Genomic DNA, 14,538 nt, shown 5'->3' with positions numbered 1-14,538 from the left:
CAGTAATTGTTACACAAAATAAACAAGTATACATAAAATTAATCTTAAAACTAAGTGTACAATTTTAGGTAGGTTAACACCACATGCATACATAGATATATATTATATAATTATTAGTTTCATAATTTATAGGTACCACATATTGTGACATATTTATGCAACAATAATCGGCCTTTCTCTATTATGATAATTCATATCACATCAAATTTTATCTTTATAACTGATATAGCAATAGATTAATTATATTATAATAAGATTCTTGTGTGCACATGTGTACATAATGTTCTATTTAATATTATTTTTAAGTGCAATTAGTATTGTTAAATGTGATCCTTATGAGTTAAATATTGTACATTACAATGATTTTCATGCGAGGTAAGTGAAGTTTCTTATCTCTTCATTGTAAATTACCTCTGATTCAAGAGTCTTGAGGTTATGGAGATAAAACAGTATCGAGAATTTTGTTCAAAATACAGAATAACTCGTAGTTGTTACATCTATATTACATACAAATAAATAATATTGTTTGTTTGAACGCGCTAATCTCAATCTTGTCCAATTTGAAAAAATATTTCGGTGTTAGACAGCCCATTTATCGAAGAAGGCTATAGGCTATATACAATTAACACTGTCTGTCTTCATAAATAATGTAAAACAAGCGAAGTTTGTAATGATTGGCGCAATTTTCTTAATTATTCAGTCCGTTAAAACCTTAAGAATAAAAGTTAGGGTTATAGAAAAAAAATCTTAGTCTCTCTCAAGTATCTACTTATTAATTTGAAGGCAAAATTTTGGCACAGATTTTATTTTTATTTGCATTGAAGCTAAACATTGTATGTTATTATGAATCTAATGAAAGATATAAAAACAATTTTCTTAAGGCAGATGCTGTCTATTGTAGTTTAATTAAAACGTAATATTTTATGTAACAGATGTGGCATGATAAGAGCAAATTATTTGCTTGGGATTAATCTTGCGAAATGAGTACGATATTATTAATATATTCTTCATGTTTTTTTTTCAACCCGACTAAAAAAGGGGAGGTACTCTATTCGACAATATTTTTTTGTTTGTTCTTTTTGACGTGACAACGTCTTATAATTCGATAGAGCCGGCTGCACGCACGAAAAAACATGACTCATGCGGCGTTACCTCGATCTGAGGCGTTCCATGGCTTGAAGTGCAAACGAGAGCGCGGAACGAGCGACAAAGAAGCACAATCGGACGTTGTCACGTTCAACTATCGTCAGTAAACCGACTTTACAGACAACCAATTTTTTTAAACTAAAGTAATGGTGTATATTTTAGTCCCGACGTTTACACCATACAGAACCTAACAATTACGATCCTAAATGTTACTGCAAATAAATTGGTAATACCTAAGAGAAACATTGAAATAACTTCCTGTAATATTATGAAACAACTATCAAGCCTCAAAAATAAAGACAATAAGAACAAAATATCACCACATTCTTTCTATTTCCAGATTCGTAGAAACAAGTCCCTCAGGAGGCGTTTGCAACCCGACCATAGCGCCATGTATCGGCGGCTTTGCTCGTCTAGCGACGCTCATACGACAAATAGTGGCTAGGGAACCGCATTCTTTGGTTCTCAATGGAGGTGACACGTTCCAAGGGACGATCTGGTACAATTTACTGAGGTGGAACGTCACACAGGACTTCATGAATATGGTGCATCATGACGCACATGTGAGCAACACTTTTGTTAATTAATGAATATTTACTGCCTTTTTAAATCATCATCAACATAAGCTTATGTGTGACTCATTTGCTATACCTTTTTTTTGTAGACATCGTGAAAATTGTACGTGCATTCCGACGTTAGAATTGATTTTATCGATACTTATATTATAAAGCTGAAGAGTTTGATTGTTTGTTTGAACGCGCTAATCTCGGGAACTACCGGTCCGATTTGAAAAATTCTTTCGGTGTTAGATAGCCCATTTATCGAGGAAGCTGCTATAGACTATATATTATCATCTCGCTAAGACTAACAGGAGCGAAGCAATGCGGGTAAAACCGCGGAGAACAGCTAGTATCTATATACGTAACAACTTTCCAATATATTAAATGAATTGAGCATTAAGAATTCCTATTGAAATGTATTGGTTGATTAAAATTTTGATGAGTTTTTAAAGATTCGACCTAATATCTGTTCAAATAAAAACGTAAAGGGTACTCAAAAACCTCAGTCAAGTCGAGATCATTACGATAATATTCCGTTATATAGCATTTGCTATACGTTTTTTTGTAGACATCGTGAAAATTGTACGTGCATTCCGACGTTAGAATTGATTTTATCGATACTTATATTATAAAGCTGAAGAGTTTGATTGTTTGTTTGAACGCGCTAATCTCGGGAACTACCGGTCCGATTTGAAAAATTCTTTCGGTGTTAGATAGCCCATTTATCGAGGAAGCTGCTATAGACTATATATTATCATCTCGCTAAGACTAACAGGAGCGAAGCAATGCGGGTAAAACCGCGGAGAACAGCTAGTATCTATATACGTAACAACTTTCCAATATATTAAATGAATTGAGCATTAAGAATTCCTATTGAAATGTATTGGTTGATTAAAATTTTGATGAGTTTTTAAAGATTCGACCTAATATCTGTTCAAATAAAAACGTAAAGGGTACTCAAAAACCTCAGTCAAGTCGAGATCATTACGATAATATTCCGTTATATAGCACCACTTAACTCTGATCTCTTCGGGGTGTGATAAATTTTTCAATATTGGAATTTATAATACCTTAAAAGGAGGTTTAATTAATTTCCTTTGTTGCCGTTTACTTGAATCGTTTTCTGATAAAAAGGACCGGCAAAATTGAAATTTATGGTAATCAATAGTCTATTAAAATGGCATAAAAGTGTTCTTCTTTCAATGTAATTATTTCTTACTAAAGTGTCTTCTAGATTATTTCACAGGTGTTTATTTCGCAGGCGTTAAAAATTAACAAAGTTATCAACTTGTGATATTTTGCAAATCTAATTCTATTTTTCATATCATTGTGACATTTCATCTAATTCTTATCACAGAAAACATTATAAAGGGCAAGCCTTTATAATCTTCTCAACACTCAAAACAATCGACAATCAAACCCTACATTTTTGCCAATGTATAGGGACTTAACAACAAATAGAATGTAACGATGCTAAACCTTTATATTTCAATTTAATTTATTTAGATTCCCGATGTTTCAATTCACAGGTACTAGGCAATCATGAGTTCGATCATGGTGTTGAAGGTGTCGTCCCATATCTGAAACTTCTACAACATGAAGTGGTAACTGCTAATATTATAGACGACGAGGAACCGACCATCCAAGGTTTATACAAACCTAGTATTGTTGTTACGAAAAATGGGCGAAGAATTGGTATTATTGGAGTTATTATAGCTACTACTAATGTAAGTTCCACTTACAATAATAAGAGGAAACTACTTAAGTGTTAAGCTAAATTAATTAAGTAAATACTATTTTTAAATATTAAATATCACGATATTCAAATAAATAAAGGCAAATAAAATGACAATTTCAATTACGGGATCGTTCCATTTTATTCGAAGTAAATATGTCTACAAAATTGAAACGCCTAATAAAAGGGTGCAAAAATACTAAATAGGAAAGGAAAAATAAAACTCAACAAGTAAAAATTATTAACTCTCCGGGGGTGGAATGTCGAAATGTGGCTTATTGGTAACATTTTACTTCAGTTCTTCTTTTTTGTTTATGGCCTTCCCGATCCTAATAAAGACGGATTTTCACTAGATGAATACTATTTCTTCTTTCGATGTCGAATCATGTGTGCGTTAATGTGCCGTTTTGAAAATCGAATGTTGAGCTGGGCAACCTATCAACACTTTGAGAATTATTTTAACAGAAATAATCGATCACGAGGCGGGTTTCGAACCCACGTCTATCCGACAAGGCTGCCGGAGCAACGCCTATCCTCTCGGCCACCTATTATCGAGAGTAAAATTTCAAGGTCGCGTCATGGCAATATCGTCACGTCATGGAGGCGAAGATTTTGGTATCTATGAATCTTGCCAAAGAAGTTTCACTTCAGACACGTGTGCCCTGCACACATGCTCTTTTTTACTTAAAATGAGATAGAAAAATCATCGCATTTACAAAAAATCGTGAACTAAAATCTTCTCATATCTAAAAATACATTTTAGGAACTAGCTACAACTGGCAAATTGAAGTTTACCGATGAAATTGAAGCTGTGAAGACTGAAGCTGAGAAATTAAATCAACAGGGCGTTGATATTATTGTAGTTCTCTCTCATTGTGGTCTGGATATTGAACGGTGAGTTGCGATTTTCTTTTTAGTTTGATATAATGATTATTAAAACCTTATTCGATGTCTTAATTTAAAAATATTATAATCTTGAGAATTGTGTATAAGATTAGATCCAGTGCATCACAAAGTATAATACTTTTTTATCTTTCAGAGAGATAGCCCTCCACGGTGGTCCACACATTGACATAATTGTAGGCGCACACAGCCACACTTTACTGTACAATGGAGTTCCTCCAGTCGACACAACATTTCGTGTTCAAGGACCATATCCAATAGTTGTAGAAAAGGAATCGGGACCTGTAAGTATAAAAACATAAACTTGAAATTTTTTGAAGTGAAACTTCTGTATCGGGATTGGAAAAAAATTTAGTGTAACATTAGTGTGAACTACTGGTCCGATTTGAAAAATTATTTCGGTGTTAATTAGCCTATTTATTGAGGAAGGCTAAAGGCTATCATCACGCTGAGACCAACAGTAGCGGAGCACTGCGGGTATAACCGCGGAGCGCAGCTAGTAATAAATAATTACATAACTCTCCATAATTCTAAATTCTACAGGTTTTGATCGTCCAAGCGGCCGCACATACGGAATTTTTGGGAGAAATCAAACTGTATTTCGATGATAATGGCAACCTTTTGAACTGGACCGGCAATCCTCACTACATTGGACATGATATTGAGCAAGGTAAACAAATATTTATTTTTAACATGACATGTTGTTAACGAAGTGAATCCTTGGTATTATATCGTTAATTATCTCGACAATTTTATTAAACTTAACTTTCATTTAAGTGCTGTATCGCTCATGGAGTCATTAGAATCACTACATAGTATAAAACAAAGTCGCTTTCGTTTAATAGCATTGAAATGAGTTTTGTTTTTATGGACTATAAAAAAATCTCATTAAATTGAGTTTAAATCACATTTTACACTATAAAATTATTGTTAAATTGAAGAAGCCTTCAAAATCTGTAACATTTTCCTTATTCATTTTTAATTACAGCTCCTGACGTAATAGAAAAAATAAATCAGTATTTGCCAGAAATTGATGCTTTGGCCAAAAGGAAAGTTGGCGAGAGTCGAGTCCATTTATCTTCAAGTTGTAGCTGTGGTGAATGCAACTTGGGCAGTCTTATATGTGATGCATTTATGCATGCTGTTAGTATAATATAATATTTTTATTTTTATTTTTAATATTTTTTATCAAATTATTGAAAAAATATGAAAGTGTTTTTTAAAGAGCCATTCTTGGTTCGTTAAAATGTATTATAACCTACAAGTAATGCTGCTTTTATTTTATTATTGAATAGAAAAATAATGGTTTCAATTTGTTCTTGAATAGCTACTTCTTCACTTCCTATATCATTATTATTACCTAACATTATCTTTGAAATATAACTATACTTTGTTATCACTCATCGTTAAGTGCGCTTAAGAGAAACTTTTTTGGGTAATAATAATACCTTTGTGGTTTTACTATAAATAATTCAATTATGATAAAATTAAAATAAAAAAAAAATGTATGCGTGTACTAGAGTACACACGTAAGAAGTGAAACTTCTTTATGACCTTAAGAATGTCACGAGTATGGCGTAACGCAAAAATGTCACGCGTACGGCGTAACCAAAAATGTCACATGTACGGCGTAACGCAAAAATGTTACACTAAATTTTTGTCCAACCCCGATAAAGAAGTTTCGCTTCAATAAAATTACAGGCTTTGAAACTAGCTGAAGGAGATAATTGGAATTATGGACACTTTTGCGTCACAAATACTGGAGGAATCCGAAGCGATATTGAAGTAGGAGGTATGATTTGTTTTCTTAATCAATGAAAATCAATTTTATGGTGGTTAACTTAACCTTAATCCTGTTCAATTGTTTACGTTAAATTTTAAAAGTCTAGCTCATATTATATTACAAATAAATTTCTTCTCAGACTATGTCGAGAAATTTTTCTTTAATTTTTACCATCCCATATAACATATATGTATCATAAATACTGATTACTATATTATATAATGTTCTCAGTTCATAATGAAATCAAATCTTTTAGATATAACATACGAAGCGATGTTATTAGCTATTCCCTTCGATAACACAGTAGAAGCATTCGACTTACGAGGTGACCACGTGTTAGAAATGTTGGAGTTCAGTGTGGCCAATGAGCCCTGGCCTGGTGCTAGGACTGCGCAGCTTTCTGGTAAGTGTTTGATTTAGTTAATCACTACATGAAACAACGCTTACCGACCTACGTCTGTGTGCTTAGATATTTAAAACTACGCAAAGGGTTTTGATGCGGTTTTTTTAATAGATAGAGTGATTCTTGAGGAGGTTTTAGTAATTAATTTATTAGGTTATAGATAAAGCGGGCGAAGTCGCGGGTGGAATCTGGTAATATAATAAATATATTGATAAAAATGAAAGAATAATCAAAATAGGTGAGTTCACAGAGCAGCTAAGCGAAGCAATTTCGTAAAGCAGTTTATGTGGACCCGGCTAATGACGAATACACGAACTTGAAAATTAAATAGGTAACATTGGAAATGAAACTAATAAAAATAGTATAGTTTGACTGGAATTTTCAATACGAAAACCTATGATACTATTCATACTATCGAGTGGTAAAATAGTAGTATTAATTCTACGTACAAAATCGTATTCATACTATCCCTATTTTAAGATAACGTCCATCAAAGTCCTCTACAAAAAGGGACAAAACAAAACCCGGTTTGGCTCTTCCACAAAAATCAAAACACAACCAGTACTTTTCAGTTTTTTTTCCTTTTTCAGGCATACGCATGCAAGTGGATGGATCTAAGCCAAAATATGAAAGAGTTCAAAACGTTACAATTCGGTGTATTGATTGCGAAGTACCGAAATACGAACCGTTGGATTTGAATAAAACTTACAAGATGGTTACACAAAGTTTCTTAATGAATGGTGGCGATGGATTTAATGTAAGTATCAAATTATGCCAAGGAAAGCTAAGAATTGTTTACCTATAAGAAAAAGAATTCACACATAACGTTTAAAGTGCAATAAGAACCTATTAATAGACCACATGCTTGATAGATATTATTCATTCAAAAACTATTCAACAATACAGTATATAGAACAAAGATTAAGGCTTCTCATTAATTTGTATACAAAATTTTTTAAAATTTACTGCGCGGCCTTATCAATTTTAAAGGTGATCTCTTCCAGGCAACCAGAGCAAAAGGTAACAAGCATTATGATATACTTTCTTTCTTCCTAAATAAACTATTATATATTTTATTTAGGAATATATTTTATTATACGTATTGCAAAAATTAAAACAATCTAGAACAAATTACTAATCACTATTAAAATGACCTACCATTTAGTTTCAAACAGCTTCATGTCTATCAAATTGTCGATACCAATTAGAACAACAGGGAATTATAAGTGAATTAGCGCTGAATAGTTGGAATATTTCACACATTACAGTGACATGTTCACGCCTCGTTACTGCTAATTGTGTTTAATTTCAATAATTGGCTATTTCTGTGTGATTGATGTTTTGATGTTCTGAACGGTTATTGTAAAATGTACCTTATTACAACGTGTTAATGAACAGTGTTGACACATTTTGATACTTGATTAAAATGTCTGTTGTGAAGATCGTTTGGACCGAGTTGTATTGCAGGAAAAATATTATCGATGTTACTTGAAGTTTAAATATAACATACTCACTAAATAGGTATTACCTTTAATATCATGTACTGACTGGTATTTTTAATTAAATTTAAATAATACGAATTAAGATACTAAATAAGTACCAACAGCAATATAAAATTCGTATATACATGTTATGATAAAAAATTCGTTCCTTAGTACAAGCATAAAGACTTGTAGAACTCAACTTCTTATTTCCAAAGGAACTCATTCAAGAACTTACAATCTTCATGAAAAGTTGTCACGAATAGACATTTTAGCCTAATTAATTTCCTGACATTTCCAGAATATTAATGAAGAAACACATTAAACGAAAGACAAAGATACAAAACTCAGTCAACTATAATAAATACAGGGTGTCCCACCGTCATAACTATCCCCATGCAAAACTATGAGTTTCATTGAGCTTAGTAAATACCTACATCTTGTGGAACACCCTGTATACAGTAAATCAAAATTCAGCCCTGCTTCCTTCTATTGTCTTAGAATTGCCGGTTGCATAGCAATAGCCAGCTACAAATTGATAGCATTTCCTACGTGCATCCAAAATCAAGATATTTGGTCCAAATTAATTTCTTGATTAATGCCTCAGGACTGTTTCTGTGTTATGGAATATTCGGGAAGATTTGTGGATAGCTAAATTTTGGGGTAGTTGGCCTGGCTTGATCACGTCTGAATACTGAAAGTGAAGTATACTTTCAGTAACAAGCTCATATTTAAAGTGGAAACTATGTAGTTCTGTCGCTACAGTTTCTTTTAAGGTGAAAGTGATAACAGGATTGTTAAAATTCATTCAAATTTCATTTTAAATTTAGTATTCTGAATTCTTGCTTCTTGAAAAAAATTCAATGGTCGTCCTTGATCATTTTGACAAAACTACCAGTATTTCTAATTCTGCTTTTCTAACATATGCATCAGAACTATAACTAGTAGGTACATTTTATATAATATAATGCTATGGATTTTGCATAAAATACCATTAACATTCTCATCTAAATTAATTAATAGCGTCGGTTATTATACACGAATATGACACCCGAATAATTAACTAAATGACAGTTCATGCAGATTATTCAATTATCCATTGTTCAAAACCATGTTTAGCTCTGTATTGATTAAATGACTTTTAAATATTATAGAGCCTGAGTCTATAAACTGATAATTTATTAATCAATAACGACTTTTTTGAAATTGATATTTTTCGTTTTATGAAATTCATATAAATTTATAAAGAATAGAAAAAATTCGATCACGAGGCGGGTCTCGAACCCGCATCCTTTCGCGCCATTCCGGGGCGGATGCCTGACCAATTCAGCCTCTCGTGACCCGCCAGAGCGATCGAATTTATTATATTCTTTCAGTTTTAAGTATGCGTCTAATCAGTTAAATGTGTCGGAATGGCGCGAAAGGATACGGGTTCGAGTCCCGCCTTGTGATCGAATTTTTTCTATCTATATCTATACAAATATTATAAAGAGGAAAGGTTTGATTTTTTTGTTTGTTTGTATGAATTGAATAGGCTCCGAAACTACTTGGCAGATTTGAAAAATTCTTTCACTGTTGGAAAGCTACATCATTTCTGAGTGACATAGGCTAGGTTTTATCCCGGAAATCCCACGGGAACGGGAACTATGCGGGTTTTTTTTTGAAAACGCGGGCGAAGCCGCAGGCGGAAAGCTAGTTCTTTATAAATGTATATTATAAAACGACTTTTTTGTTATAGGTATTTATTTTTTGTTCCTATTGCATCTTTTGGCACTTCTCGCATACTTTTATTCAACGTTTTACTGACTATTTGCAACAACATTTTTGGATGTTGTTATGCGCCGATTTTTAAATCATGTTTTACTCATATATCATATTATTATGGAGAAACTATATCATAATATATTTTAAATAAGAGGTTTTAAAACTTTGATTGTCTAACCACAAAACAATTTAAACACAGTCTAACTTTAAACTAGGGATATGTCACTTTAATAGTTGTCTATGGGAAATACGACAAAACCAGATTAAAGAGAACCCGCGCTTCAAGTTAAACCCTATCTAAAGTTTTTTTTGTGGTAAAACAGTAAGTATTGACACTGTTTTTGCTTCGACATCTAGTTATTTGTATAATATACCGTATAGATGTTGTCAGTTATGTCTTCAATAAAATTTTGCACTGGTAGGTTTAAAAATTAGGTGGCCCAAATGCTTCTTTGCTCTCGTTCATTTCTGCCATAAAAAATACATTTATAATAACTTACAATGTGAACTATTTTCAGTTTCAGGTTATTCCTAGAACCACAGGCATTACAATTCATGTATTTGAAACCAAAATCAGTCTCCAGTTTACGGGACTAGCGTAAAATTGAAATATTGGCTAAATCCACAAAATTGACTCGCTTGTGTGCGCGGTTTGAATATCCAATTATTTGATTTCATACGTGATTTAATATTTTGGAAAACGATTATACCGATTGCTTCTATAATAAAGACGACTTTTCATGATATTTCCAGCTGTGTAGTATTATAGGCTCTAAAAACCCAAAATGTTGTTGTAGATTAGATAACTGTGTATTTTGCTACACCTGATTGGAATTTTTATTATTATTTGCAAGTACATTCATTTTGAAAGCATTACAATAATTTAAGAAATAAATCATGGAAAACAAGAGACAAATCACTCTGTGTCCTTAGCCATTATATCGTTTGTAATCCACCTGAAATATTTATAAAGTAGCAAATCCTGAATATCTCTCAATTCAATTCATTATTAATAATTATAAAAATGAAGTATATAATATCCATAGGAAGAATTACGATTAAATATGAATAAATCTGCATTGTCGTACAAAAACAACGACAATAATTAGGTTAGTCGTAGCAAAATTTACCCAATGCGTAATAAAAAGGATTAGGTTTTAATTTTAAAATATAGATGATGATGTCACAATACTGTGAAGAATGTTTATCATTACCAGCTCAAAGTAATTAATTATTTATTAGCAATAAATAACAAACATGGTATTTTAAAATGTAAACCAAAATGAATGAGTAATATTATATGAGTATACAATAGGCATTCTTACCAGATAACATAGGCAGAAAACAAAGGTTACAGAAGAGGATGAATTTAAGAGTCCCAAATCGACATAAAGAATACATTTTAATTCAACTTTATCGACATAGGATCTAAAATAAATATTATCGAGTTTCATAGGATGCTCTAAAAAACAACATGACTATTTTTAAACACTTGTATAAGTTTAAAAGAATGTTTTTTTTTTTTGTTTGTGTTGTATTAATACCTTGTGTAATGGGTATACTCATATACAATGCATTTTAATGTAATTTATGTACTAGACATTTTAATATGCAAAATATAACTATGTTCGTTATTTTTCAGATGGTGACAGAACACAGAGGACCTAGTGTTAACTTGGGAATCGATAGTGATGTGTTCCTCGCTTATTTAGAAAGGGAAATGCCAGTTATTAGAGATTTAGATGGACGTCTACAGATTAAGGATCCTTGTCTTCCAAATTAAATACTCTTAAAATGCTCGTGGTTTTATTTTCAAGAACATGTTTGGCTGTTTGGAAAGTTGTCAACTGTGGTTGTCAATAAATATTTATCTTATACTAGCGGTCCGCTACCAACACATTTTGCGATTCATTTTTATATATAAGAATATAATTGGCAAAATGTGTTGGTAAGCGCATAACTCGAGAACGGCTGAACCGATTTCGATAATTCTTTTTTTATTATATTCCTTGAAGTACGAGGATGGTTCTTATGTAGAGAAAACGTAAACATGTACCACGGGCGAAGCCGGGGCGGACCGCTAGTTAAGAATATTTTTAGTAAAGCAGTAATTATCCTTTCATCCATACTACTTTTGGACGCCAAATAGGTAATATAACAAAATTCATCTACACAACATAAAAATTAATGAATATTGTAAACTTAAATGTATTTGTTTTTCAATTACAATTCTTCGTTTACAAATAATATATTCCTTTCATCTTATAACATTTTCGATTTCGTCAATCATTGTCATTTTTCAGTATTTTTTTTAATGTTAACATTTCATAAACTGCATGTTAATATTATGTGGTTTTAATAAATAAAACATCCCAATTCAATATTGCATACCAAGAAGGTTTCCAATCGAATAAAACTGTGGCACTTGAACTGCTAGCTGCAATTTCACGGACCATTGAAATTCGACTCGACTAGCAAGTTACTGCTAAATTAATACCTTTGAAGCTATAGTTAAACGATTCGTTTAATATCTTTAAGCCAATAACGTTTTTCTCTACTAAAGGACAAGGAACAAAGACCGTTTTATAGAATGGTGATAATGGTAAGACATTTTCAAGTATATGGTTATTAGATTAAGAATTAGTTGGCGCTTTCTTTTGTATTTTCCATCCTTTCTTTCTATATTAGACTAGCTCATCAAAAAACTCTTCAGCATTATAATAAACTTAATAATTAATATTATAATGCTCAAGAGTTTGTTTGTTTGAACGCGCTAACCTCAGGACCTACTTTTCCGATTTGAAAATTTCTTTCGGTGTTAGATAGACCATTTATCAAGGAAGGCTATAATTATATCACAACGCTAAGACCAAATTTACAGGAGCAGAGCAACGTGGGGCACAGCTAGTAAGAAATATATAAATAAACAAGATTTCCACCCGCGGCTTCGCCCGCGTTTTCAAAGGAAAACCCGCATAGTTCCAGTTCCCGTGGGATTTCCGGGATAAAACCTATCCTATGTGTTAATCCAAGTTACCCTCTATATGTGTGCTAAATTTCATTGTAATCGGCTCAGTAGTTTTTACGTGAAAGAGTAAGAAACATCCATACATCCATACATCCATACTTACAAACTTTCGCCTTTATAATAGTATTAAGATAATAATAAATAATATTGACGATGAATAAATAAAATGTACCTATGACGGCAGATCTTTCTACCATGATCTAATACAATAAGTATCCAATATAATCCAATATCTGTGATAATACCAAACAATACAATAGATAAGATAGTAGAGTGCAACTGTTATAAAATATGATAATGAGTCAACATTGAAAGTAGCGGCTATAACTCAGATGAGATGAACATAAACTAATTTATGAGATTTATTACGATTAAGATTTTCACCCGTGGCTTCCCCTGCATAAGCAAAGGAAATTTCCTTGTGAATTCGATATTTCAACGTTACAAATAGCATATAGCATATACTCCTTACTATCTCTAGACACAACAACCGACGTGTGTAAGAAACAATAACGAATATCCGTAGCATATATTATCCGGGTACCTCCCTTCTGATGGTACCCAAGAATTATGGAAATTAAACTCAAACTCAAGCATTTATTTATTCAATTATACCTCTTATAAAAACACTTTTGAATCGTCTTATCATTTTTTAACATTTACCACCGATTCGGAAAGCAGATAGATACTGCTTTCCGAATCGGTGGTAAAGAAGAAAGTGGTGGAGAAGAACCAGCAAGAAACTCCATAATTGCTCTTTTAAAATCATGTCAATGTTACAATTTCATTTTACATAATATGTAACTTATATCAAACTACATTTACAATTAGAATATTAATACATTATTAGTAAGAATAAACCCAATAATTTGATTACTAAGCTAAATTGCACGCCTCATAAGCGAAGCGTTGAGGTGGGTACTACTGTCGCTTCGCGCAAAACATCTGATTTTTCAAACTTAAAATGTCTTTATGTATCATACATTGCACTTGTAAGATAATACATACACACACATATTAAGAAAAAACACTATTTTTAACGTTCATGATATTTTTGATGTCATTTTTGTTATTTAAACTAGTTAAAAAACAGTTTAAAAAAGTTCTGTCTTGGACGTCCGTGTGTCTGTATGTGCGGATCCTTTTTCTTGTTAACACGATAGCGACCGAAATACTTTACTAATCGAGTCTTTTTTTTTCTCTTACGCTTGAGTATGCTCAGGAATAGAACCCTTTCATTTTTCAGGGTCTGATTCGATGTGGTTTAATTGTTATTAAATAAACAAAAATAATAATTAATAAATAATTATTAAAAAAAAATTATGAGGCGTGCACTTTTGGATTTTCCAAACTATTTAAAAGTATAAGAGCTTTCTATAAAAATACCTTGCATTTTAGATATTTTATGGACTAAAGACAATTCCGTGTCTCGATTAAGAAATCTATACTGACTTTAACGTAGACGATTCGTGCCTGGCCATGTTCGAATAAAGTCTAATTAGAACTGGTCGGACGCTTTGCGAATCTTAAACGGGACATAGTGTAAGAGCTGGTGAATAATTTTTTTTTCCAATGTTTTTGTTGTTAGTTAAACTTCTCTTCCAAAAAAGATATCGGACAGTTATTTCCATTAGTATGAAACAATTGCTGATATTTTTTCAGGTGAAGGAATACTCTCTTAGAAAAAAAGTTGCAAATTGTTTGAGAGAATTAATGTTCCTTCAACTATAATATA

At 32.1% G+C, this 14,538-nt stretch overlaps 1 protein-coding gene across 1 annotated transcript; it reads left to right on the top strand.

Moving 5' to 3' along the window:
* Positions 1-269: 269 nt before the first annotated feature.
* Positions 270-11,572, top strand: LOC149479318 (apyrase-like). Its single transcript, XM_089708174.1, has 11 exons — positions 270-375; positions 1,487-1,709; positions 3,236-3,433; positions 4,205-4,335; positions 4,481-4,628; positions 4,888-5,014; positions 5,333-5,487; positions 6,046-6,136; positions 6,384-6,530; positions 7,121-7,287; positions 11,418-11,572. The coding sequence occupies exons 1-11, from the start codon at positions 281-283 to the stop codon at positions 11,556-11,558; spliced, it is 1,623 nt and encodes a 540-aa protein (XP_089564300.1). The 5' UTR covers positions 270-280; the 3' UTR covers positions 11,559-11,572.
* Positions 11,573-14,538: the final 2,966 nt, after the last annotated feature.

This window comes from Colias philodice, chromosome 20, assembly GCF_061535455.1.
Source record: "Colias philodice isolate Cphi_HAF_F1 chromosome 20, ilColPhil1 Martin Lab GWU primary, whole genome shotgun sequence".
Classification (NCBI taxonomy): Eukaryota; Metazoa; Arthropoda; class Insecta; order Lepidoptera; family Pieridae; genus Colias; species Colias philodice.
This window is presented reverse-complemented; position numbering and strand designations above follow the sequence as displayed.